The sequence below is a fragment of the Pleurodeles waltl genome, chromosome 6, assembly GCF_031143425.1.
Source record: "Pleurodeles waltl isolate 20211129_DDA chromosome 6, aPleWal1.hap1.20221129, whole genome shotgun sequence".
NCBI lineage: Eukaryota > Metazoa > Chordata > Amphibia > Caudata > Salamandridae > Pleurodeles > Pleurodeles waltl.
Genome location: NC_090445.1, coordinates 1,456,725,281 through 1,456,750,897, shown reverse-complemented (window position 1 = coordinate 1,456,750,897; position 25,617 = coordinate 1,456,725,281). Strand labels below are relative to the sequence as shown.

The following is a 25,617-nucleotide window of genomic DNA, read 5'->3' as shown; positions in this document are numbered from 1 at the left end:
GAGAATATCAGCAAACTCCCCTTATTACCAACAGGAGGGCTCGAGGACACATTTGCATGGGGAGGGTGGTCATTGATACCATTCCACACCATCCAAGTTGGTAGCAACAGGCCATAAATGGTGACCAAGTATTATAACGCCTGCAAGACTGAAACACTCAAGTCAGCACAAAGTGGAGAACACTGAGTCCTGCATTTCAGTAGGGGACAGTGTGCTGGTGTGAGATTAGTTTCCTGGATGTAAGTTCAGGCTACCATTCAAAAATGAGCCCTGAAGAGTGGTTCTCTAGCAAGGTACTATGATAATTGCCAGAATGGGTGGTGAGGAGGTCATCTGGAATGTTTTATTTTTCGAGAGGTCCCCTTGAAAAAGACGATGTATGACCATGGAAAGCATGGAGTCAGAGGGGCGGTGGAAATTCAGAGTCCTGGTCCAAGTCCTTCAACCAAAGATGTTTCCCGAGGCAGGACAGGGGCTCATGTACACAGCATTTTTTTTATTTTTGTTGCAGTTTGGGGAGGAATGGCGTGTTACTGTGACATAACAAGAGCAGTCATCACTGGGGGAGGGGTGTTGTGGTTTCCTCTCCTTGTCTGGAAAGCAGTTGGTTTGTGCAGAAGGATCCCCTGAACTGTCAATTAAAAGGGACGCCTGTGCCGAGAGACGGGTTAGTACCCTAACCAGAGTGCTGTGTCTTCCCTGCTGCGCAGCACATCAGCTTTCTGATGCCACAGATTCCAGCGCTACCTCCCAGACATTCATTCTTCCTTTAAATAATTTTGCTTGATTTCAACTCTAATTTTTCACTGCTCTCTCCGATTCCATATGTGTATTTCATAAGAAAATTAAGTTATAATATTAAGAGAAATACTAAAAAAAAAATTGAAAACCTTTGTAAGTTGTCAATCATGTATTAGTATTCTTCTGCATTGTTAAGTCTGGTCTAAAGACAGCGTCAGCTGTATTGCCAGCCTCATGTTTTTTTAATAAACTATCATACACTATATGGGGGCTCCTAATAAACACACTTTCACTATTTTTCTGTTGACATGTCACTCACATTATACTCCCTCCCACCCCATTAGAAGATATAGATGAACAGACAAGCCTACTCTAGCCACCTTTTGCTTTCACTTTCAGTGACTGCATTTTTCCCTTGCACATGTACACATACACCTAACAATAGTTCCACAAAAATAGAATTTGTTGGACTCATGCACTTCCCAATGACTGATAGTTCAATGAGCACAAGTCATTAAAGTAGGTACAGTGTATTTTCTGATTTTTAAGTTGAAACCACACCCCTAAAGGCTTATGATTGGCTTTCACCCGGTGGCATTAGTTCTGTCAGGATGCAAAAAGCACTCCTCTGAACTTAAAGACAAAACTTCCATGTATTTAGATAGATACCCATTGAAATCAAGCACACTTCTTTAGAGTAGCAAAAATGGATATTTTATTTTTATGTTGAAGACACACACCCTTATTTTTCTTAAGGGCATTTAAAGCAGTTGGATCTTATTCAAGAGGGAAATGTGGTTTCTTGTGGCATTATAGCCATGTGGAGAGCCGAACACATTGGCTTTGCCAATGCTTGTTAAAAATATGGGCATAATATTGTGGGCATAAAGATAACTAAAAGTGTGAGCTTTTATGTGGAAATTGTTCCTGAGATTTGAAAAAGAATGAACCGTGCACTCGTTCACAATTTTTTTTGCACTTGCTGAGTGATCGGTTTCGGGATGTGTCAGATTTTCTCTTATTAACAGTTTATAACTTTGTTGTCTAGAATTGTTCAGCTTCTATTAATTCACAAAATTATATTACAGCGTGCCTATAAATTGCTCCAGAAGGATAACACCTCTCTCCATTACTTTATACCACCGTTTTCCCATGAATAAATTGCCACATTCAAGTACGTCAATATAGTACGAATGATTAATTTCTACTACCACTAACTACCCATAACACAAATTGTATAGCGCCCTGACAGACACCGAAGCTTGACCGCGCTTTGTTGGCCGCTTATTTCCATATTTAAATGTGCTGGTGTATACCTTTAGGGAATTTTACCTGGCAAACTAAGGGCTTAATAATTTATATAGCTAGGAACCAGAAAACCACAGTCCTGCTCTTTATAAAAGGAGGTATGCAATACGACCTTCTTAAATATCCTTACCTTAGATCTTCAACACAGATGGGCAGGGAGTCCCTTTCATTCAGGAGAAAAAAGTTAGGTGAACACTTTTAAGTCTGGCAGGGAGGTCAGAAACATCTATATGCACAGATGTTTGAAAACAGTCCTTCACAGCTTGAGATTGCATAGACATATGTTGTTGCTTGATAGGTGAGGCTGTCAACTTTCCTTGCAGGCTAGTACTAAAAGGTTAACGTATTGTTGTCAACCCGCATTTTGAGGTAAACATATCATGTGGTCTCCATTCAGGCATCTCAACTCTCAAGCAGTAATTCCTTAAAAATACCACAGAGGCCTAACCTGCCTCTGCACTTCTCTGTGTCCTAATCTGTTCATTTGAAAGGTCTCAGATATCACGTAGTCAATGCAAATAGCAGTGCCAGTGACCTCTTAGAGAACATTCCAAACGAATTCTGCCTCTCACAACTCTTCATCCGGAAGCTCACCAATAGGATTGTTTTCAGGAGATTACACTGTGTTTTAGAGGAGGTTTCACAAAATATGTTACAGTGGGTGTAAACATTGTTTTTCAGAAACCCAGACGCAGAAATTATGGTAAGAGTAATTAAGTATACAAACAGCATCATTGCATTTATAATTTTTTGAAACACATTATAATACATAGTATTTTTTAACCAAAAAGGTACTATTTATAGTGCTGATGTGGTAAGATTGGCATTATTCAGTATCCTTGTGTTTTTAATGTTTTATGAATGTAAGATTGCTTCTGGCCGTGTGTTGTTGTTACGTCTCCAATTCGTAGTGTAGAACATAATATGCACAGTCAAGAACGTGGATTATGCATGTTTGAGTAGGGTACATTGTAGTCCAGTGCAGGACAAATGTTTCATCAGTTGTGCAATGAAGCCCGTATGTTGTGTGACTAGACAGTCTGCTTCTTGGTGTATTTATGAGCGTGTGATAGTGACTGCTTACACAATCCATAATCCCTGGTTCTTTGCTGCCTGAGTATTAGCTGTATGAGAACCTGCTGTGTAGTCATGAACTCCCTATTTTGATAATTTAGCATAGAGAACACAAAATGAAAATCCTGAAACGTGCATGAAAGAAGTTGATTATTTGGGATGGGAGACTACCAATCTCGAGGAATAATCACAAGCCTTGACAGAGTGAACCTTCAAAAGCTCTAAACCTGAGCTCAACTCCCTGGCATCAATGGCCCAAAGCAGACAGGCTTACTGTTTGACAATGTGTAAAATCTCTATGCAGTATTAAAAGAGTAATAAAGTAAAAATGCAACGCTTTAAAAATTCCAAACTGAATTGGAACAATAGAGTAAGCTGTAATAAACAATTACAAAAACTGAAAAAGAGGAACCAGAGATATAAGTTTTTTAATATTTAAGGAAAATGCCCCAAAAATCATAACGCACCAATGAAAGTGAATGGTTGCTGTAGATCGGTACCTATGCGCAATTTGAAGCTGATGGAGTTGGGATCAGATACACCAACCAGGTTTGTCCTGGTCAAAGATTTTACCTTCAGACTTAGGGCCAAATGCACAAAGCCCTTTTTGAGGTTGTGAATGGCCTGAGTTTGCGACAGGCAAAGGGCCTTTTGTTGTATATATAAAGTACAATTTACCAACATGTTACTGTTTCGCAATTTGAGGTTGCAACTAAATACCAAATCGGTATTTGGAAAGAGCGTGTTTAGGGCTTCCTTCCAAATAGCAATTTTCAGTAGAATGTATTAATGTTTTGCAACTAAATTACGGTTGCAAAATACAAATGTTTTTACTGACTACTGAAAGGTAGTGGTAACACATTCGCAAATGAGAAGGGGTCTGCAAGAAGCCTCTTTCCCTTAAGAATGTTGAAAAAAATGATTTTAACCTCCCACTACCTACTTTTAAAAATGTTAGTTATACTTTTTATTTATTTATTTTAAACACATCCTGTTTTCCTTTAAGGAAAATGGGTTGCATTTCAATAAAAAAGTGGCTTTATTTAAAAGCAATTTCAGATATATCGGTCTGCTGACCTCAGCAGGCCACCATTCCTGTTATGACGGGGATTCATAAAGGGCCATAATTTGCAATCTACCTCATTAATATTTATGAGATAGGTCGAATAGTGACCAAATAGAGATCAATCTTTGCAAACTGGCCCATTAATACTGAGGTCGGTTCACAAAATAAAATGCAGGTCGCAAAAATACTGTCTGCAAATTTCAACCAGTATTTTGCGACCAGTTCCATGTACATCTGGCCCTTGGTCTTTTAAGTCCTAAACCACAACAGGAGTACAATACTTCTAGCCCCCATGACCTCAGGAGAGAAACTTAGAGACTCACAGGGTGTCAAGCAGAGGGTGCCATTAGGGTCCAGTCCAGGGCCAGTTGGAACTGGTCAGATGGGTACTTCCATGAAAAGGCCTCTTGCAGCTTGATGTATTCTTGTTGCCACAAAGGAAGTCAGGCAGTTGCCCCTTAGAATCCACTTCATTGTCCAGGGTGCAAGAGGGAGCAGATCTAGTCCTTCATATCTTCTCTCAGGTCACAGATAAATGGTCCAGTTCTCATATGATCTTCCAAAGGTCCAGAAAGGGCTCTGAAGTGTGTGCCTGGAAATGCCACATTTATGCCTTTCACAAGCTAGTGGGTGGGGTGACTCCTGCCCCTCCCTAACCAATGAAGTTAAGATTCCAGAGGCCAGTACTATCCTCTTTTGTAATAGTTCCTGCTTATCGTTTTGCAAACAGGATAAAAAATGCAATGTGTCACGGCATTTTCAAGGTAGCAAATATCTTCTACCACACTGAACTCGGGCTCTGAATGCTAGGTGTGTGTATGGGGGTGTGTGTGGAGTGTACTATGGTAATCCTAGTCTACCCACAAACAACCCAGAGAAGGAAATGCTGTACGACAGAAGCAGAATCCTTTAGGAACCAGACAATGGATTCAAAAGAGTTGTCTTGGCATCCAGTTCTCTCCCTTGTAATTGCACCGCGAATATTATATGTTAACACACCAGACCTGTCAAGCAGGACTTGACACTCAAGTAGAATGTTACAATGTAGTGTCAAAAAGGATAGCCACAGCCTTCAACCTGCATATTCTGTGGAGTCCAAATGAGTCATCTCTGCCAAATCATGTCAGCCTATTGTTTGTTCCTTTGAGACATTTCACACCTTGCTTACACCTATTGAGTGCTGAGCACAGGCTGAGAGCTGGCAAAGGTTCATGCTAATTAGTATTCTGACAGTTGATGCAGGTAATTTGTAACTTTTTAAAAGTCACATTTCCTTAATATTTATTCAAATCTGACTTCCCAATTGAATTGGATTATTGAACCTATTTTAAATAATTGTTTAATTATGTTTCTAGCTGGCCTCTTTCCCGAGCTACAGTGTTAGTATTTAATATTGCATCCTGTTGTTTCTCAGACTGCCTTTCTACTGTGAAAATTATGTTTGGGTGCTAGTCACTGTAAGGACATGTTAACATTACATTTGTACATGTCTTACTTTTAAATACCATGTATACTGCCTTGTGGGCTATAAAACATATACAGGGGTGACCTATTACTATTTAAAAGAGTGGTTTGACCTGTCTAAAGGTTTTACGTTGGCCGGTCGAATTTCAGTTTTTACAGTGTGACGATCAGACTGTGTTGGTAGGCCTGAAGGCATGTTTACACTGCCACTGCAAGGGATGGCACAATAGGTGTTACAGTCCAATAGTGGCATTTAACCTCCAGGCCCTTGATACACTCTGTACCATGTACTAGGGACTTATAAGCTAGTTAAATATGCCAATTAGGAGTATGGCAACTCTACCGTGTTTTATAGAGCCTTACGGGCACGTTTCTATGGGTTAGCAAGGGTAAAATGCACATAGCTCTAAAGCCAGCAAAAATATAGGCTCCAGCAAAAGGTGAAAAATCTGGGGTGACTATGCAGAAACCGCACATTTCCAACAAAGCATTTTCATGTTCCCCTTCTATAAATTGATACCCTTCCCCTTTGAAAGATTCTGAAACTGCTACAAATTGACCTTTTCAGATATCCTTAACATCCCTTTTCAGCTCCTCTTCTAGCTTAATATACTTTAATACTCCCAGTGTTGAAGGACTCTTCTCACAGCTTGCATTAGGAATGTTAGTTGTTGCGAAAGAAATCTTTGTGATCCAAGGAAATTGACATTCTTATGTTTTAAAAGCGATTTTCCGGGAACACTCTGATATAATGTCAGCTTTCTGTGGTTGCTCCTAGCTAGACTCTGGACACCCGCCTGTTACAGAATGAGCCATTCTCCTGCTTTGAATGTCTCTACTTTTTTATGATGAGCAGCAGCCGAAAGAGGCATAATTAACATTGTGCGCTACAGAGAAAAATAATTCTGCACGGCTACTTAAAATGAAATGCAAATTTCCCCGTAATTCTTCAATCACTTTGGGTACGGTTGACATAACTGTCTGGTTTTCTTAATTTAAATACTAATAGGTTCCATTCACTCCTTTATCCATGCTCCACGTAATGAATTTTAATCCCTTACTCTTTTTTTATTTACTAAGTAACGGTGACTGCCGTTGTTACGTACATTTTGAGCTTGTTTTAAGATTAAATAAACTCTATATTTATTATAATGTGCATACCATTGTGTTATATTTAATGCTATTATTAATTGATTTAGCTATTTTCTAAAGCGCCAGCTTGTACACTCTGAGCCGCTTTGGAGATCTGTGCTGATACTCCTTCTCTGTATTTGAAAATGTAAAATATTTTTAAAAGATGTATAAATTATACACAAAATGCATTTGTAATTTTGCAGCCTTTTTCAACACTATAAACTGTATGAATGCATGATGAGCTCTTCCAGGGATGAACTTGTGATTGGAACCGAGGTATGTATACAATCATAAATATTATTATTATAGAAATAAATAATTATAGAAATTTTAAAGGATGGTAATTAAAAAATGCCACGATTCCTGGTAGTTTTAATGTATTTTGTTTCACCATAAAAATAGCGCCTTGGCAAAAAAAAAATTCAAATGTAAATAATTTACATGATTTCGTATGTGTCAGATAGTACGAAGCATTAGAAAAGGCTCAGTAGAAGGAAAACTGTTTGAAATAGAATGTGGCCTAGCTGGTTTTCCCATATAGGGTTGCAGGTTATGGCAACATGGCTCACAAATTTTCTTTCATTACTAATAAGTGATTTGTCATAGTTTTCAGTGCCAAAACGTAGCTGTAATAGCTGAGTGTGTAAAACATCTAACCTTCAAACCAAGACACTATGGATGTGCCTAGTCTTCTTGTCATTTTTGTAATTGTAAAACGTGACAACAGCTTGACTGCAGTCCAATGTCCTGCTACCTGGTCTAGCGTAAAACACCAGTTACAGATGGATTGCTTTGTAATGGAGCAATATGTAGCTGACAAATAATTTTATACATAGAACGATCATTTCACCAGCAACAGAGCTCATCACCCACTCATACACAGCACTGGACCCCTAAGAGGTTAGTGTCAGTCCCCCTCAAAAGTGATGATTCTCCATCCTCCAGATGCAGACGTAAAAAGCGCAGGTGAAGCTGTGCATCAGGGACCTTGCTGAAAGCAGGGATAGCAAAACATGCACTTTTGTCCTTGGATAGGATGCTAAGCCTTGTAGAACTGAATAGGAGAATTTAGCTTTAGGAATCCCACTCCTGGTTGTGCATCAGCCATAGCGACTTCTCCAATGCATTATTGAGTTGTGCCATGATCCGTTTCGTGTAAATGTTAGTCAATTTAACCCCTGCATCAGCGTCCAAGAAAGAGTGCAGTGATGTTCATATGGAGATCCTCCAGGAAATCATGAACCTTCCTAGCCAATTGTGTCTGACTTCAGGACTTCAGAAAAGGTCTATTATGCTTAGAACAGGTTGCTATTTATCTGCCACTATGACCAGTTAAACATATATGCAGTTGTTAGAAACCTCTAAAGATTTTTCAAGGAGTCTGAGGCAATTTGCTCAGGTGCAGATTGATGTTGAAGTGCTTGCAGTGGTACTGAACAGCAGGGACCAAGTATGCCACTGAGTGTTGCAAGGCTTAGGTGTCATTCGCTGATTCATTCAGTCGATATTGAGTTGACAGAATATACACTGCCTGTTATAAGTGGTGTAACATATTGTGGGGAATATAGCAGGAAGCATTTAACTCAACCAAAAGAACAACTTCCCAAGATGGCTTAGCATACAGCCCAAGCATGTTATTTGTAGTAAGTTTGAGTATAAATTGGATGAGTATTCAATGCTCAGAACACGCAAGAAGCATTGTCTGTGTTAAAAGAAGTACATTTCAGAAAGGCCATGTTGTTATCAACAAGGATCCTCACAACTGCTTGACCCACAGTCCTGTGGTTGCATTGGGGGGTAGGAATTGTATCTACAGGGTGGGTCTGCATTTGTTTGTCATCCTGCGCTGCAACAACTAAAATGAATTGGGGAATACAGCTTCCTTCACATTCAAGTCTCTCATCAAATATGAAATGTATCTTTTTATTTTGCAGTTCATGTTTGTGGTCAAGTCTGGCTGCCCAATACAACTCATAAGGTACCACACTCCCATCTCATGACATTTGAAGATTGCATCACTGGTTCACACTCACAAGTGAAGAAATCCATGAATACAGAGTAGTCACTTTTGCTCAACTGAAAGTTCGGGGCTGCACAGTCATTGACCCACTTATTATTTAATAACTAAATAAATGCATGGAAAGGCATATTCTTTGTGAAAGGGATATGATGGTTGTCTGAGGAGCCCGTTTTGAGCAATTGTCTGTGCATTTGGAATCAGTGCAGTACTTCATGTGCTGTTGGCGCACCTGAACATTTCTGTACACTTTGGCCCAGACTGCTGCAAGTTTATGAGTAACCAAACCGGTGCAATTCTTCACAGCCTTAACAATATGACAAAGCAGCCCTGGCAAATTCTGTCATACAATGGTGCATAGCGAGCGGGAGCAACCAGCGACAAGGGTGTGTTTTTGAGGGTGGGAGGGGATTCTCCAACTAAATACAATTTGGGAAAAATTATGCATACTGTAACACATTTTTCATTATATTTTCAATTGTAGTCGTTTTTAAGCATAAGAAAATGATGACCTTACAGTGCACCAGGATACAGCAATCTTTACTGGGGCTCTTCAATGGTTTCCTCACTATCACCATCCAACAGTGCCTCTCATCTCTCCATAGCCCTTCTCCCACATGTATTTCATTTGTTTTATAGTGCCTCTCTTACCAGAGTAGGGTGTTGGTGCACCTTACATCCATACAAAGACAAAGGATCATATGTGTGTAAATCAGTGTATAAGAAATGTCACTTAGGAGAAAGGAGATTACAGGGTGAAGGATTCTTATGTCACCCATACTGGAACACATTTATTAAGAGTGCTTGGTCCGGGGAAGCATAAACCCAGGATTGAGAATGTAACACAGTGGTTAAAGTTGACTTTACTAATAAGAATTTACTTCTACCCAAACAAACCCTTTTTAAACAAAATTAGGAAAATGAAAGACTAGGAAAAACATCACATTCTAACGTAGATCACAATTGTGATTTATGAACTGCACAATAACAAAAGGATCTCCATGACAAAATCAGCCACTGAGCTATGCATATAAAATATTGTTCTATGATCTGCATGGTAGACGTTCTTTGCAGCAGGCAGATTAACCCTTTGCGCTACCTTCGATGAGTCAAAACTGTCACTAGACAAACCTCTGGTCTCTCTCCAGCAGGTACATTAATAACCAGAGTTATTACAGCATATTTATTGTTGCCTGAAAACTGATGGCTATACAAGGAACTCTGCAGTGCGTTTAAAACTGCCCCACTGCTACAAAACCATCCCCCAGTAACAAACACAACTCATCCACCCCTCCAGCTACCTGGGGAAACACCGGCTGCCCGGTAAACCCAGTCCAGCCATGCCTGCCATCTCGAAAACATGACATCAGGAGAAGTCTACCATTGCTTTAAAGTACTCACAGAGTTGAAGGTTTTGTAGTTGGTCTCTGTAGTGTGGGGACACCTGGTGGCTGGCCCTATGGCTGCTTACAGTGGATTGTAGCAAGTATATTAATGCTCAGGCAATTATATTATATTATATTTTACCCTTATATTATACTTATATTATAATTCTTGCTAGACATGGAGAATTAACATTTGCTGTTATAATGACTGCTTACAACTGGTAGTATTGGTTCCATTGATTTGTTTCAAATATGATATGTGACTGACTCTTAATCTGATAACACCATGTCAAAGCCAGTTGACCTGCTTTAATAAATTGAAACCTTTTATAATGCATTTTAACAAAGCAATGACAAAGCATGACCGGTGATTATTATTATCATTATTATTATTATTATTATTGTGGTGACCCGTTGACAAAGCTGGTAGGCCTGCCTTACTTAAAATGACACCCTCTATATTGTAATGTTGCATTTGGTATAGATGTGGTTGGGGTATTGTGATTATGGGTTTCAGGGCCCACTAGGGGTGTATGCTAAATAGGATTGTGGCCAGAAGTATTACAACTAAGGTCCTCAGGGGTACCGAGGCCTAGGTCCCCTGAGGGTATCTAGACTTAGGTCCACCAGGGGGCACAGAACCCTAAGTCCCCAGGGGGCACCAAACCCTCGGTAAACCAGGGGTACCAAACCTTAGTTCCCCCGGGGGCACCGAATCCTAGGTCCCCTGGGGGTACCAATCCATAGGGCCCCCAAGGATACCTAGCCCAAGTTCTCCCAGAGGTACCGAGCAGTGGGTCCCCTGGGAGTACTGAACAATAGGTCGCCAAGGGGTACAGAGAAGTGGGTCACCCAGGGGTACCAAAGCCTTGGTCCTCTTGGGTTACTGAGCCCTAGATCCCAGGGGTACTGAGTAGAGGGTCCCTCAATGGTACCAAAAGCAAGATCCCCGTGGGCACTGAGTTCCAAGTTCCCCTGGGGGTACCAAACCCTAGGTCTCCTTGGGGCACTGTACCCTAGGTCCTGTGGGAGTAACTAACCCAAGGTCCCCCTAGAGTACTGAGCTCTAGGTTCCCCGGAGCTATCAAACCCAAGGTCCCTCTGGGGTACTGAACTCCAGCCTCCCTTGGGGGTACCGGAGCCTAGGTCCCCTAGGGTACCAAAGCCTATATACCCCTGGGGTACTGAGCTCCAGGTCCCCAAGGTCCTCCAGGAGTACCAGGGGCTTGGTCCCCCAGGGGTTCCAAACCTTAGGTCTCCCAATGGCACCAAACCCTAGGTCCCTCAGTGGTAATGAACCCTAGGTCCCCTGGGGTACAGAGCCCTACGTCCTCTGGGGGTATCGCACCCAAGGTCCCCTGGGGTACCGAAACCTATGTACCCAGGGGGTACTGAATCCTAGGTCCCCCTGGTGTGCTGAGCCCTAGGTTCCCTGGGGGTAGCAAGTAGTGGGTCCCTCAGGGGTACCAGACCCAAGGTCTCCCTGGGGTACTAAACTCCAAGACCTTGGGCTCGGTACCCTCAGGGTTCCTAGGACTTGTACCCCTGGTGGATCTAGGCCTCAGTAACCCCAAGGGAACTTGGGTCCAATACTCTGGGACACATAGGGTTTGGTACCCATAGGGGACCTAGGGATGGGTGCCCACAGGTGAGCCGGGGCTTGGTACCCCCAGGGGGTCAACAATTTCCACTGACAGACCCAGGGTAGATTTCATATTTGGAAACATATTGTTTCTCCTGACGCTAAATAAACAAGGGAAACCACAAGTTTGGTAGACAGGCTACTCCACCACATTTTTGGCAAAGCGCCCTGTCCTTCAAACTCTTCTGTAATAAAGCTAACAAATGTGCAATACCCTGTTTATTGGCAGTCTGGGTTGGAGGCAGTTGGCAGCCATCAAGAGAGGAAGAGAAAGTGATGAGTTGCATTCTCAGAGGAGCACACAACTCCGCTGCTCTCACCTCTGCACCACGTGCTGCCATTCTCCTTTTATTTGGTCCAGCATGCAGCACAGGATGGATAATAGAAGGTTACCTTTTTTTAAAATTGGTGGTATCTTATATAAATAGAGTCTGCTTTAAGCAAAGGATCTGTTTTGTGCAAATGACAAAAATACAAAATCCTGGAGGATCTGCACAATACTGAGAACTAATTGTGGTTGCAAAGGAAATAAAATTACATATAATATTACTTAAGTTAGTGGGGGGCATATTTATTGCAGAATGACCCTGCGCAGCAAGTCAACTTGCTGTGCTGCGTGATAGGGACAAGGCATGAATGTGCTGTACTTAACATTGTGTAGCGCATTCCTATCTTTTCTCTGTTCTGGCGCAGAATGTGCTGCCTAGCACCAACGCAGACACCCTTGCACCATGATGCAAGGGTGCCTGCTTTGTAAGCAGGATTGTTTTTGTGCAGGAAGCTGCCCCTTCCAACTCAAAAACAATTCTGAGAGGCAAAATGCAGCACACATAGGAGGAATTAGCAAGGGGAATTACAGATTTTTCTCCTTGTTACGTCTCACCTGGGGAGGTGTAGGATTTTGATGCATTCCTAGGTCTACGAGTTTTGGGAAATCTGGGAATGCGCCAAAATCCATGGGTGAATACCCACATTCCATCCATGGAAAGCCTTCCCAGGGCAAAACAATGCAACACAGCGATTTGTACTGCATTGCGTTACTCTAGATTTATGAAGCTAGGCAAGGCCACTCAAGGTGGCCTTGCTTGGCTTGATAAATCTAACTTAAGTTGTGTCAATTTTGCATCCCGTAGCCTGGCTCAAGGGCAATGCAAGTCTTCGATAAATATGCCTCTGGATATATTATTCCTAGCATATGGTGCTATAGTAAGAGTTTTAAAGAAGTTGTGGGGATGACTAACATGGGAGCCCCTCAGTACACACATTACTTTATACATTATTCACCATAGTTGGAGTCAGAAACACCATTGCGGTCATGGTCTTCACCAAAGCTCTCCCACATGGCTCCCACAAGCAATCTTTAGATCCAAAAGATGACCCCTAGTTTCAGAACGTAAGGACCCCTTCTTCGGGGTTTGAGCCCCATAAGCATGTCGTTCACCATCTAAATAAAGCTACATGATTTTGGTAAAATTCCTGGTGGCCGTGGTAGGGCTACATGCATAGGGAAGACCCGGGTGGCAGCAGTAAGTCTGCATGCATCGTAAAAACCTGGTGACAGTGGTAGACCAGAGCATACTTATATAGAATGCTCTGTAAAATCTCCTGTGGTATCAAGAATCCTGCACAAATATTTTGTGACAGTTGTAGGTCTGAGTTCCATGTGCTCTTGTGCCATGTGGCACGTGGCGTCCAGTTTCAAGGAGCATGTGCTGAAATCTCACAAGATCTCGAGGTAACACATGTTAGTACGGCCATCTTGCATTGCATGATTTTAAAAACCACACCCAAGCATGAGGCATTGTTTGGCCTCTCCTTAGTGTGGGCTCATCAATTCTCTGGACTATCCAGTGACACCTCTTGGTTTCTCCCACGATGCCTCTCGAATTCCAGCCTCGCCTTTTCGATTTTCGATAATCGACTCTCCACCGGTGAACTTCCTCTTCTTCTGGCATCTGTACACAAAAGGCAAGAAAGAGAAAGACAGCTTAAATATAAGGCATAGGCAAAACATGCACAGCCCAGTGCTACGCACCAATACTTTAAATTGGCCAGTGTATTCAACAGCATGTTAAAGAACTTCATAGTGAAGCTCAGTGCCTAGACTATTTGCAACGACTCAAGACTCATTATTGCGTGAACTCTGATTTTGGTTTTTATCACAAAGACTACTTGTCCATTAGTGGATGGAACTACCCACTATCGTTATAGTGTTTTATTTGATTTACCAAACTGTTCAAAGGCAAGCATGTTATCTTGATTTTCACAAGAAAGACTAGGACTTCAGTGGAAATGTGAATACTTGTTTATCAGGATACCTGTCTGGGAGATTCCTCAAGGGTGCATCAGTATGATTTCAATTGGGCAGTGATGGCTAACAGAAAAGTGCATAGGTATGATCTCAGTTAGGCAGTGATTGTTAGCAGAAAAGTGGAGAAAGTTGTGATCCAGTACTAATTATTACTGTCATTATTAGATGAATCCTGAATCACAAAACATCATTCCTAGGTGTGGAACTTGCCAGTGACCAAGAGAATAATCCAGGCCCAGATAGTCTCGTCTCTGTTTCTCTGTCTCTCTCTCTTTTTCTCTCTCTTGCTCTCTGTCTCTCTCTCTCTTTATTTCTCTCTCTCTCTCTGTCACCAGTGCAGTTTCCTACCAACTGCCACTGTGGATAGTTCTCGGATGGTAGGAGGTGCAGTATCACCCCATCTGAACCACCTGGACTTCAGGTGATTGGCTTCATAGATAGAAGGCCAAGCCACATAAATAAGAGTTCCCTTTGGGCGACATGGAGGCTCACATTCATAATGACTCTCAGGATTTACCACAGGCCTTAGCGGCTGACAATTCAGGGGTGGTAGATTTGTCTAGAAATCTGCATACTCCAGGTTGAGGTTCAAAAGTGAATGTACAAATGGAGATTCACTCCTTGGGGAGATACTATTCGTAGGGATCCTCATCCAGTTCTTCATCCATTTAGGTTTGGGTAGAATTTTGGTGCGATTGGCTCGCCTCAGATACCGCTAGCCCACAGCCTCCTCTAAATGTTACAGTAACCACACCAATACCTGCACCATTGGATGTTTTCATGGGACAGTGTTAACTACTTTTTTTATCTCACGGGGTGATTAATTAGGGCGAAAAGGCGCTCAGGATCCTAATCAGCGAATTTATGTAGAGAGATAAGAGGTGCCTGCACAAGGGAAAACACCCATCCCTTGAAGGTTCAATAGAAACCCACCAGACTATGATACAGTGTGCGACACACCCTTTATGTACACAGTAATATCAATAGAAACCCCAAATTGAGTAATTTTAAAGAAACAAACATCCAATTTAATGCCAATTCGAAATGTCCAATCTAATCCAATGATCCAAAAAATCTTCAAATAATTGGTAACCCATCCGTGGTATTGCAACTCAAGCCGTTGTATAGTTCAAGGCAACACGTGTTTCGTCATGGGGAATTCCCCGACCCTGATCCTCCTTAGCCTCTCCACAGCATTCAACACTGTATCCCACCAAACACTCATCAAGAGATTGCACCACATCGAGGTCCAGGAAAATGCCCGCAGATGGATCGCATCATTCCTTACAGGATGAACCCAGGCAATCGCCTACCTCCCTTCATCTCACAAACAAAGAACAGCATCAGCGGTGTCCCCCAAGGCTCGTTCCTCAGCCCCAACCTCTTCAACACCTACATAACACCTCTAACTGACATTCTCAGGACCCATGACCTCAACATCATATCCACCACGAAGACAAACTTCCACAACTGCATTAAGAACATTGCCAACTGGATGAAGACAAACTTTCTTTAGCTCAATGCGGACAAGACTGAAGTGTTGATCTTTGGCATCAATACCTCCTCTTGGAATGACAGCTGATAGCCTGCTGAACTCGGACCCATTCCCACACCTACAGACCAACCCTGCAACATAAGCATTGTCCTTGACAGCAAGCTCACTATGAAGTGACAGATAGATCAACACAGTCTCCTCTGCCTTTTTCCACACCCTCCACATTCTCTGAAGAATCTTCACATGGCTCCCCTTCAGCATGAGAATAACCATCATTAAACCCCTGGTCACAAGCAGACTGAACTACAGAAACGCACTGTATGCAGGAACCACAACTGAGCTCATGAATAGTCTACAGACCATACAGAGCTCAGCCAGACGCATCCTCACCCTGCCCAAATGGACCCACCTACGGACCTCCACTGGCTCACCGTCTAGAATTTTTTTAATTGAAGATACTGACACATGCCTACAAAGCCATCCACAACCTAGGTTCAGCAAACATCAACCACTGTCTGAACTTCCACCAGTCACCCAAAGACCCTTGGTTTTGAATAGACCCCGCACATCCGCAGAGGCCGGTCCTTCACCTACCTCACTGCCAGTTCCTGGAACGGCCTTCCCCTCCATCTCCACTCTCGCTGGATGAATTTAAAAAGAGTCTCAAGACCTGGCTTTCGACTGAACCATGCTGCCTAGCTCCTGGATACACTCATGGGTGATTAGAAGCGCTCTACAAATCTCAGTTGATTGATTGATTGAAGTCTCTTCATCATCCACTGTTTTTTCACAAGTTAGAACCAACTCCTTGTCCATGATGCCCTCTGTAACAGAACGATTAAAGGTACTACATGTAATCCAATAAAATGCAAAAGAGTGTCTTGCCAGAGCCAAAAAGTCAATGAAAGTGCAAGCTGAAAAACATTGTTGTCAGGAACCAGAATGCAAGGGTGGGGACCTTGTTTGGTTGTCGACTCCAAATCTGAAACTAGAAAATTCTTATAAACTGCAACCACACTTCATTCGGGCCATTCCCTATTGTTGAAATATTGAATTCAGTGTCAGCCAAGATACTCCTTCCGGCTGAGTATACTAACCATCCAGTATTTCATGTGTCTCTGTTAAAGCCCTATTGTGCTGGAACCAGAGCTGACATTCACCCCCTCCAATCCTTGTTCAGTGTCACTTGAAGTTCAATGTATCATGGACTTCAAATGCACACAGGGTTGCGTACACTACCCAATAGATTGGAAAGGAGCTCTGAGCACTCCTGGTAACCAGCTTTTTTTGTCCACACCCCCTTATAGTGTGGCACTTTCATACTCTTTTTCCCCACAAAACCCTGCCACATTATACAGCCTTTTGGGGGAGAGACTGTCATGGTCTCCACAACGGCTCACCCGTATGGCTCCCACATGCAGTCCTTAGATCCAAAAGTTGACCTCCAGGTTCAGAAAGTATGGACGGCCACCCTTCGGTTTGGGATTCATTGGCATGCTTCCACCATCTAACTAAAGCTACATAATCTTGGTAAAATCCCTGGTGGCAGTGGTAGAGCTACACGCATCGTGAAACCTTGGTGGCAGTGGTAGGTCTCTATACATCGTAAAAATCTGGTGGCAGTGGTAGGCCACAGCATATTCATAAAGAATGCTCTGTAAAATTTCTGGTTGTATAATGAACACTGTACAAATCCCTGGTTGCAGTGGTAGGTCTGCCTTCCATGTGCGCTTGTGGCACTCAGTTTCAAGAACCATTTGCCAAGATCTCACAAGATCTCGAGATCACATGCGTTCTTGCAGCCATCTTGGATTGTGCAGTTATAGAAACTGTACCCAAGCACGAGGCATTGCTTGGCCTCGCCTTAGTGTGGATTCCCCTGTTCTCCAGACTCTTCTGCAAAGCCTCCTGGTTTCTTCCTTGACCCCTCTCAAATTTCAGCCTCACCCTTTGGACTTGTGGTTTACCACAAGGACTACATAGCCATTAGTGGACCCAGTATCCTTATAACGTTTTATTTGATTTATTGAGCTGTTCGAAAACAAACATGTTGTGATTTTCACAAGAGAGATTAAGACTTTACTGGAAATGTGAATTCTTGCTAATCAGGATAAATGTCTGGGAGAGTTCTCAACAGTTCATAGGTATGAGTTCAAGAGGAGGAAGTTGTAATCCTGTACTAATTATCCTGTCATTAGCAGAACAATCATAAACCACAAAACAACATTCCTAGTGGTGGAACTCACTAGTAACCACAAGCCAAATCTTGGCCTGCGGAGTGTCTCCTGTCTCTCTTTCAACCTCCCTTCCATTTGAGTACTGTTGCCAGTGCAGTTTTTCACAAACTGCCACTGAGGATAGTTCTCGGATGGCTAAAAGGTACAGCGTCACCCCATTGGAACCACATGACGTTTAGGTGAGTGGCTTCATCAACAATTACAATCCCGCATAGGACAATACAAAAAATGGTCTGGGTCACATTAGACTCACCAAGGATTAAGTGTATCAGGGATTTAGGGGGACAAACAAATGACACAAACTTGAAACGGATATAGACCTTGCCCACTGCAGTCTCTACGAACTTTTAAATTATAAACAATATAACAGTTCGAATCAAACATTCTTGACATCTTGAAAAATACACAAACTATGCCGAGAGTGTCAGATGCATGCCCACAGTGCAAATTTGAACATTTGGATTTTCTACATACTCTGAGGTCCTGCCTGACAGAAAATCACCACATGGATTGCGCTACTCATAACCCTGGATAACGTACACCATACTCCAACCTGAAACTTTCTTGCTTGGTAAGGTGCCCAGGCACAAAAACCTGTAGATTACTAGTTGACTGATTTAGTCTTCCTTAACATCCCACTAATGTTCACTGGGAACCTGCTCTTCTGAAGAGGGTTGAAGTTGAAAGTGCAGCACTTTGTGACTTACTATAAACTGATTTATACATATCATTAGAAGCAGCATATCAGTTATATTTATATTTATTGTTAGAGTATTTTTCACAGATCATATTAAAGTATTAAGGTGTAGGAGACTGGCCTGGCTTATAGTGGGTACCTTGTGGTACTTACACCTTGTGCCAGGTCCAGTTATCCCTTATTAGTAGAATAGAGGTGTTCTAGCAGCTTAGGCTGATAGAGGTAGCTATAGCAGAGCAGCTTAGGCTGAACTAGGAGACATACAAAGCTCCTACTATAGCACTTATATCACATAGCACTATATCATAAGAAAACACAATACTCAGAGTTACTAAAAATAAAGGTACTTTATTTTAGTGACAATATACCAAAAGTATCTCAGAGGATATAGGGCCAGATGTAGCAAAAATAAAAATTGCGACTCGCATTTTGCGAGTTGATGCGACTCGCAAAATACGAGTCGCAATATGTAATGCCAGAAAAAAAAACGATCCGATTTTGCGACTCGCAGCCGGACTCGCAACGCAGTGTGCGAGTCCGCAGATTGCGAGGTCGCTTTTTGCGAGTGTGCAAAAAACAAACTCGCAATTAGCGAGTAGGTGTCGCAAATTGCGATTTCCTTGAAAATTGCTTGCAGGTGCAGCAGAACACTCCAGAAACCACACCAGAACACTCTGGAAACACTTCCTGGCACATGATGATGACATCACAGCCAGGAAGTTTACAAATACACCTGGGAGGAGGGAGGACCACACCCTTTTATAACTGCCAGTCTTCACACAGAACAAACAGCAGCTGCCCTGCAGTAGCAACACCTGCTGCAACAATCACACCAGAAGCTGCCCCAGCAACAGGCAGGGAGGACACAGGTGGGAGCACAGGGCAGCCACCGCTGCGCAGGCGTCGCAGGACAAGACCATCTGGGCTGCAGTCTGCATCCGGGATACTTCCTCCAACCACCAGTGAGGCACATCTGCTGCGTGGTCAGCGCCTGCAGAACAGAATTTTGGGCAGGATCAGTGGTGTGCTGCACCGCTTTGTGCGAAACAACCATGCAAGCATGCAGCACCTCAACAGACGCATGGACATGATGTGCCAGAACACTGGGGACCTTGCCCTTGCCATTAGGGAACTGGCGGGAGGACTGCTGGCCCAGGCAGAGGCTGGGCGGCGCAGAGATCGGCAGATAATGCACCGACTGGACAGGATGGCCACATCGATCGGCAGGCTCACCATTAATACAACAGGCCTGTCGAGGAGGACAGTTGGGCTGCAAGTAGAGATGGGCCATTTTGCTGGGGATGTTGCCAGGGGCCTGGGACGTCTCACCCACATAATCGAACTTATGGAGACACGGGAAATGTCGAGGGCCACAGGGGAAACACCCCAAGACAGTGAGGAGGGCTCAACAGTGAGCAGTGTCTCTGCCACTGACAGCAGGGTGCTCAAGAGTGGTAGGCAGAGCACCACGGACGCAGCAGGGACCAGCCAGGCTGGCAGGAGGGGCAGGAGATCATAGATAACACCCAGGACCATTAAATGTGGCACATGGCTTTAATGTGCCACATGACTGGTTGGCATTTTCCTGCCCATGGACAATTTCGACTTGTAAATAGTTTCTTAATTACTGTAATAAAACAGTTATTTTTGTTTCACTTAACAAATGGAGTTTTTGGTCAATAGGTGAGTATGGTGGGAGTTGACACGTACCGTCCAAAATATTGTGTTGCAATGTGGTCCCGTCTCAGTCTGCCTTGATTAGCTATACTCCTATCCCCATGATGGCGATGTGGTTGTTCTTGCTCTTCATCATCCGGATCTGGGTCTGCAGGGGTGAGAGGTAGCCCACGTCGGGTGGTTATGTTGTGGAGGATGGCGCATGCGACCACAATTGTGAATGCGGTAATGGGGGTGTATTGGAGGACGCCTCCACTGCGGTGGAGGCATCTGAATCTTGCCTTCAGGAGTCCGAAGGTGCGCTCTATCAGGTTCCTGGTCCTCTTATGCGCACTGTTGTATTGCCTCTCTGATTCAGTGCTGGGTGTTAAAAACGGAGTCATGATCCAAGGCCTGAGAGCATAGGCACTGTCACCTGTTGGGCACAAAAGTACCCTGTTAGGAAGTCCAGATAGTCGTGCACAGTGACCTGTGTGTATGTCTGCAAGTGTCTATGGCTCTACCTAGGAGGTAACCGTCTCCGAATTCCCCACGTTCCAGGCGTTGATGTATCCCACTATGCCTAAAAATGTATGAGTCATGGGTACTGCCTGGAAACTTAGCTACGATGTCCGTGATGACATAATGGGCATCACAAACAACCTGTATGTTGAGTGAGTGGGTACACTTTCTGTTGCGGAAAATGTGTTCCAGATTTGCAGGGCGGCATATTTGAATGTGTGTCCCATCTACACACCCTATGACATGGGGAAAGTGGGCAATCCTGTAAAAGTCCAGCTTGGTGCTGTTCATTTCTGCCTCATTCCTTGGTAAGTATATGAAGTGGGACATGTGCGTGACTAAGGCATCTAGGAAGGCCCTGAGGAACCTTGACACTGCACTTTGGGATACCCCACCTGCCACAGCAATGACCCCCTGATAGCTCCCTGAGGCCAAGAGGTGCAGTGAGCATAGTACTTGCACATGCGTAGGAATGGCGCAGCCACGCAGAGTCTGGTGTTCTAGCTGTGGTTTGTGTAAATCTATTAATTCTAGAATGGCTGCGCTGCTAAGGCGGTATTTTTCATAGATCCCCTCTTCAGTTTGCTGAAAAAGAGTCTGCCTGGTTCTATATATCTTCTCCTGTCTGTGGCCCCTCCTCCTCCTCTGCTGGGCTGCGTAGACTCTCCTCCTCACTGCTATCAGGTATATCTCCGCCATCTTGAGTAACCCAGATGGCTTCTGGGTCCCCTTTTATACTTTGGTAATGGTTACCACCTGCTCTGAGTTAGTGGTAAATGGGACATGCAAACTGGGCTTTTTGCGACTAGTCGCAATTTGCAAGTTGCAATTGCATAAGGTTTGCGACTCGCAAATTGCGACTTGCTATTTGCGGGTCGCAAAATGGGGTCGCAACGGATGCGACTCGCAAACGGGTCCCATCGCTTTTTGCGAGTCGGAAATGGGCTTTTTGCATCCCATTTTCGATTTTGCACTGTCGCAAATTGCGATTCTGCCCGTTTGCGAGTCGCAAACCTTTGCTACATCTGGCCCATACTTCCTTAGGAGGTAAGTAATATACACAAATTATATGCACACAAACCAAAATCAGGTAAGTAACAGTTAGAAAAGTAGTGCAAACAATGTAGAATCAAAATAGAATGCAATAGGGAGAAATAGGCCTAGGGTCAACACAAACCATATACTCCAAAAATGGAATGCGAACCATGAATGGACCCCAGACCTAGTGTAGTGTGTAGAGGGTCGCTGGGAGTGTAGGAAAACACTAAGGGTGTCCAAGATACCTCACCCCAAGACCCTGAAAAGTTGGAGTAAAGTTACCCTAACACCCCAGAAAGACAATAAAGTCGAGATAGGGGATTCTGCAAGGACAACAACTGACTGCCAAACACTGAAGCTGGATTCCTGGACCTGAGGACCTGTAAAGGAAGGGGACCAAGTCCAAGAGTCACGCAAGTGTCCGGGGGGGGCAGGAGCCCACTAAATCCCGGATGAAGGTGCAAAAGGGCTGCCTCCGGGTGGAAGAAGCCGAAGATTCTGCAACAACGGAAGGTGTCAAGAACTTCTCCTTTGGTCAGAAGATGTGCCACGGCGTGCTGGAGAATGCAGAGTTGTTTCCAAGCAGAAAGACCGCAAACAAGCCTTGCTAGCTGCAAGAGTCGCGGTTGAGGATTTTGGGTGCTGCTGGGGCCCAGGAAGGACCAGGAGGTCACCCTTGGAAGAGGAGACGGAGGGGGCACTCAGCAACACAGAGAGCCCACACAGAAGCAGGCAGCACCCGCAGAAGTACCTGAACAGGCACTTAGAAGATCTGAGGAGAGCGGTCGACTCAGAGGAACAAAAGAGGGTCCCACGATGTCGGAGTCCAACTCAGCGAGTTGGGCAATGCAGGACAGAGTGCTGGGGACCTGGGCTAGGCTGTGCACGAAGGAAGTCTTGCAAAAATGCACAGAAGCCCGAGCAGCTGCAGTTCACGCAGTACACAGGATTACTGTCTGGCGTGGGGAGGCAAGGACTTACCTCCACCAAATTTGGACAGAAGGGCCACTGGACTGTCGGAGACACTTGGACCCAGCTCCTGTGTTCCAGGGACCACGCTCGTCAGAATGAGAGGGGACCCAGAGGACCAGTGATGCAGAAGTTTGGTGCCTGCATTGGCAGGGGGAAGATTCAGTCGACCTGCGGGAGATTTCTTCTTGGCCTCCAGTGCAGGAGGAAGGCAGACAGCCCTCAGAGCATGCACCACCAGGAAACAGTCAAGAAAGCCAGCAGGATGAGGCGCTACAATGTTGCTGGTAGTCTTCTTGCTACTTTGTTGCCGTTATGCAGGCGTCCTGGAGCAGTCAGCGGTCGATCGTTGGCAGAAGTCGAAGAGGGAAGTGCAGAGGAACCCTGGTGAGCTCTTGCATTAGTTATCTGGTGAGATACCCACAGGAGAGACCCTAAATAGCCCACAGAGGAGGATTGGCTACTGAGAGAGGTAAGCACCTTTCAGGAGGGGTCTCTAACGTCACTTGCTGGCACTGGCCACTCAGAGCTGTCCATTGTGCCCTCACACCTCTGCATCCAAGATGGCAGAGGTCTGGGACACACTGGGGGAGCTCTGGGCACCTCCCCTGGGAGGTGCTGGTCAGGGGAGTGGTCACTCCCCTTTCCTTTGTCCAGTTTCGCGCCAGCGTAGGGCTTGGGGGATTCCTGAACCGGTGTAGACTGGCTTATGCAAGCAGAGCACCATCTGGACCCTTCAAAGCATTTCCAGAAGCCAGGAGAGGCTACTCCTCCCAGGCCCTTCACACCTATTTCCAAGGGGAGAGGGTGTAACACCCTCTCTCAGAGGGAATCCTTTGTTCTGCCTTCCTGGGACCAGGCTGCCCTGGCCCCAGGGGGAGCAGAAACCTGTCTGAGGGGTTGGCAGCAGCAGTAGCTGCCATGAAGACCCCAGAAAGTTAGTTTGGCAGTATCCGGGCTCTATGCTGGAGACCTGCGGATGCATGGAATTGTCACCCCAATACCAGAATGGTATTGGGGTGACAATTCCATGATCCTAGACATGTTCCATGGCCATGTTCGGAGTTACCATTGTGACGCTACATATAGGTATTGACCTATATGTAGTGCACGCATGTAATGGTGTCCCCGCACTCACAAAGTCCGGGGAATTTGCCCTGAACAATGTGGGGGCACCTTGGCTAGTGCCAGGGTGCCCCCACACTAAGTAACTTTGCACCTAACCTTCACTGAGTGAGGGTTAGACATATAGGTGATTTATAAGTTACTTGAGTGCAGTGTAAAATGGCTGTGAAATAACGTGGACGTTATTTTACTCAGGCTGCAGTGGCAGTCCTGTGTAAGAATTGTTTGAGCTCCCTATGGGTGGCAAAAGAAATGCTACAGCCCATAGGGATCTCCTGCAACCCCAATACCTTGGGTACCTAGGTACCATGTACTAGGGAATTATAAGGGTGTTCCAGTGTGCCAATCAGAATTGGTAAAATTAGTCACTAGCCTGCAGTGACAATTTTAAAAGTAGAGAGAGCATGAACACTGAGGTTCTGGTTAGCAGAGCCTCAGTGATACAGTTAGGCACCACACAGGGAACACATATAGGCCACAGACATATGAGCACTGGGGTCCTGGCTATCAGGATCCCAGTGACACATATCAAACACACTGAGAACATAGGGTTTTCACTATGAGCACTGGGCCCTGGCTAGCAGGATCCCAGTGAGACAGTAAAAACATCCTGACATATACTCACAAACAGGCCAAAAGTGGGGGTAACAAAGCTAGAAAGAGGCCACCTTCCTACAGCGGGTTTCCTTGTGTCTACATTTCTGGATGTGAAGTATGGATTAATGCTAAACAAAAAATGATGTAAATACTAGAGGTTCGACCGTGACTGCTTCTTTCTTTATTGAATAACAGTAAGAAAATTAACTAAATTACATGTCCCATAAGAACAGAGGAAAAAAGAACCAACAAGGAGATGTTGGTAGTCAGCCCAGCATGTAGGAGATGATTTATAAACGTCAGCTACTGCCTTCATATTTCTCCTTTGCTGCTATCAGCAGTATTAGTTATATTTTCTGTGTGCGGAAGAGGATAACTGGTTGAATCCATCTTTCTGGGGATCCATTTCGAAAAACAATACTCTGCAGAGGGCAGCAATCACTTCATCATTGAACATGGCCATCATATACAATTATATTGTAAATCTGAAAGGGGGTGCTGACAAGACCACACAAAATATTATGAGAAATGGTAGCAGTGGTACAAAAGATTGATAGTGACAAACTAGTGGAAGACTTGCTTGGCACCCAGAGTGTTAGTAACATTAAGACCAATAGTAACAGAGAAAGTTTAAGACAAAAACGTATTAACTGGAACAACTGAAAAAACTGGAACTTTCTCGGTGGTGCGATGCCACCATCCTGAGAAAATATATTAACATTAAACAAATACCTAGAGGGCTTGGCTGCCCGCATATCTTGGATTAAAAAACGTATTCGTCTACTGAGCTCCAAGTTTGGACTTTATTTTACTAGTGTTACTTGCTTGATTTGATGATTTACAGAATCTTGCTCTGGGTGTTATATTGTTGATGTTTATGAGGGAGATTTCTCCCAACTTGCAGCAGGTAGTTGGTGGCAGAGAATCGATACATTTACTAAAATAGCAATTACATTGTACACTATAAGGGTGAAGCGATTTCTTTTGTACCACTGCTACCTTTTCTCTGTTCATAAGGTTCGACAGTCTTCTGAAAAACTTAGAGTTTATGTGCACTTTAATTTAAAGGTTTGAAGCGTGTGAACCTTAGTGGTGGTATTAGCATTATAGACATTACAGCAACATTAAACAGATTACAT

General features: G+C 44.0%; 1 protein-coding gene across 1 annotated transcript in view; it reads left to right on the top strand.

The window, feature by feature from the left end:
• The window catches only part of CABCOCO1 (ciliary associated calcium binding coiled-coil 1), a 186,485-nt gene that overhangs the window by 106,540 nt on the left and 54,328 nt on the right, over nucleotides 1–25,617 (top strand). The window contains exon 5 of the mRNA XM_069242513.1: nucleotides 6,991–7,063. Within this exon, the coding sequence (XP_069098614.1) occupies nucleotides 6,991–7,063 (73 nt within the window). The remainder of the gene's footprint in view (nucleotides 1–6,990; nucleotides 7,064–25,617) is intronic.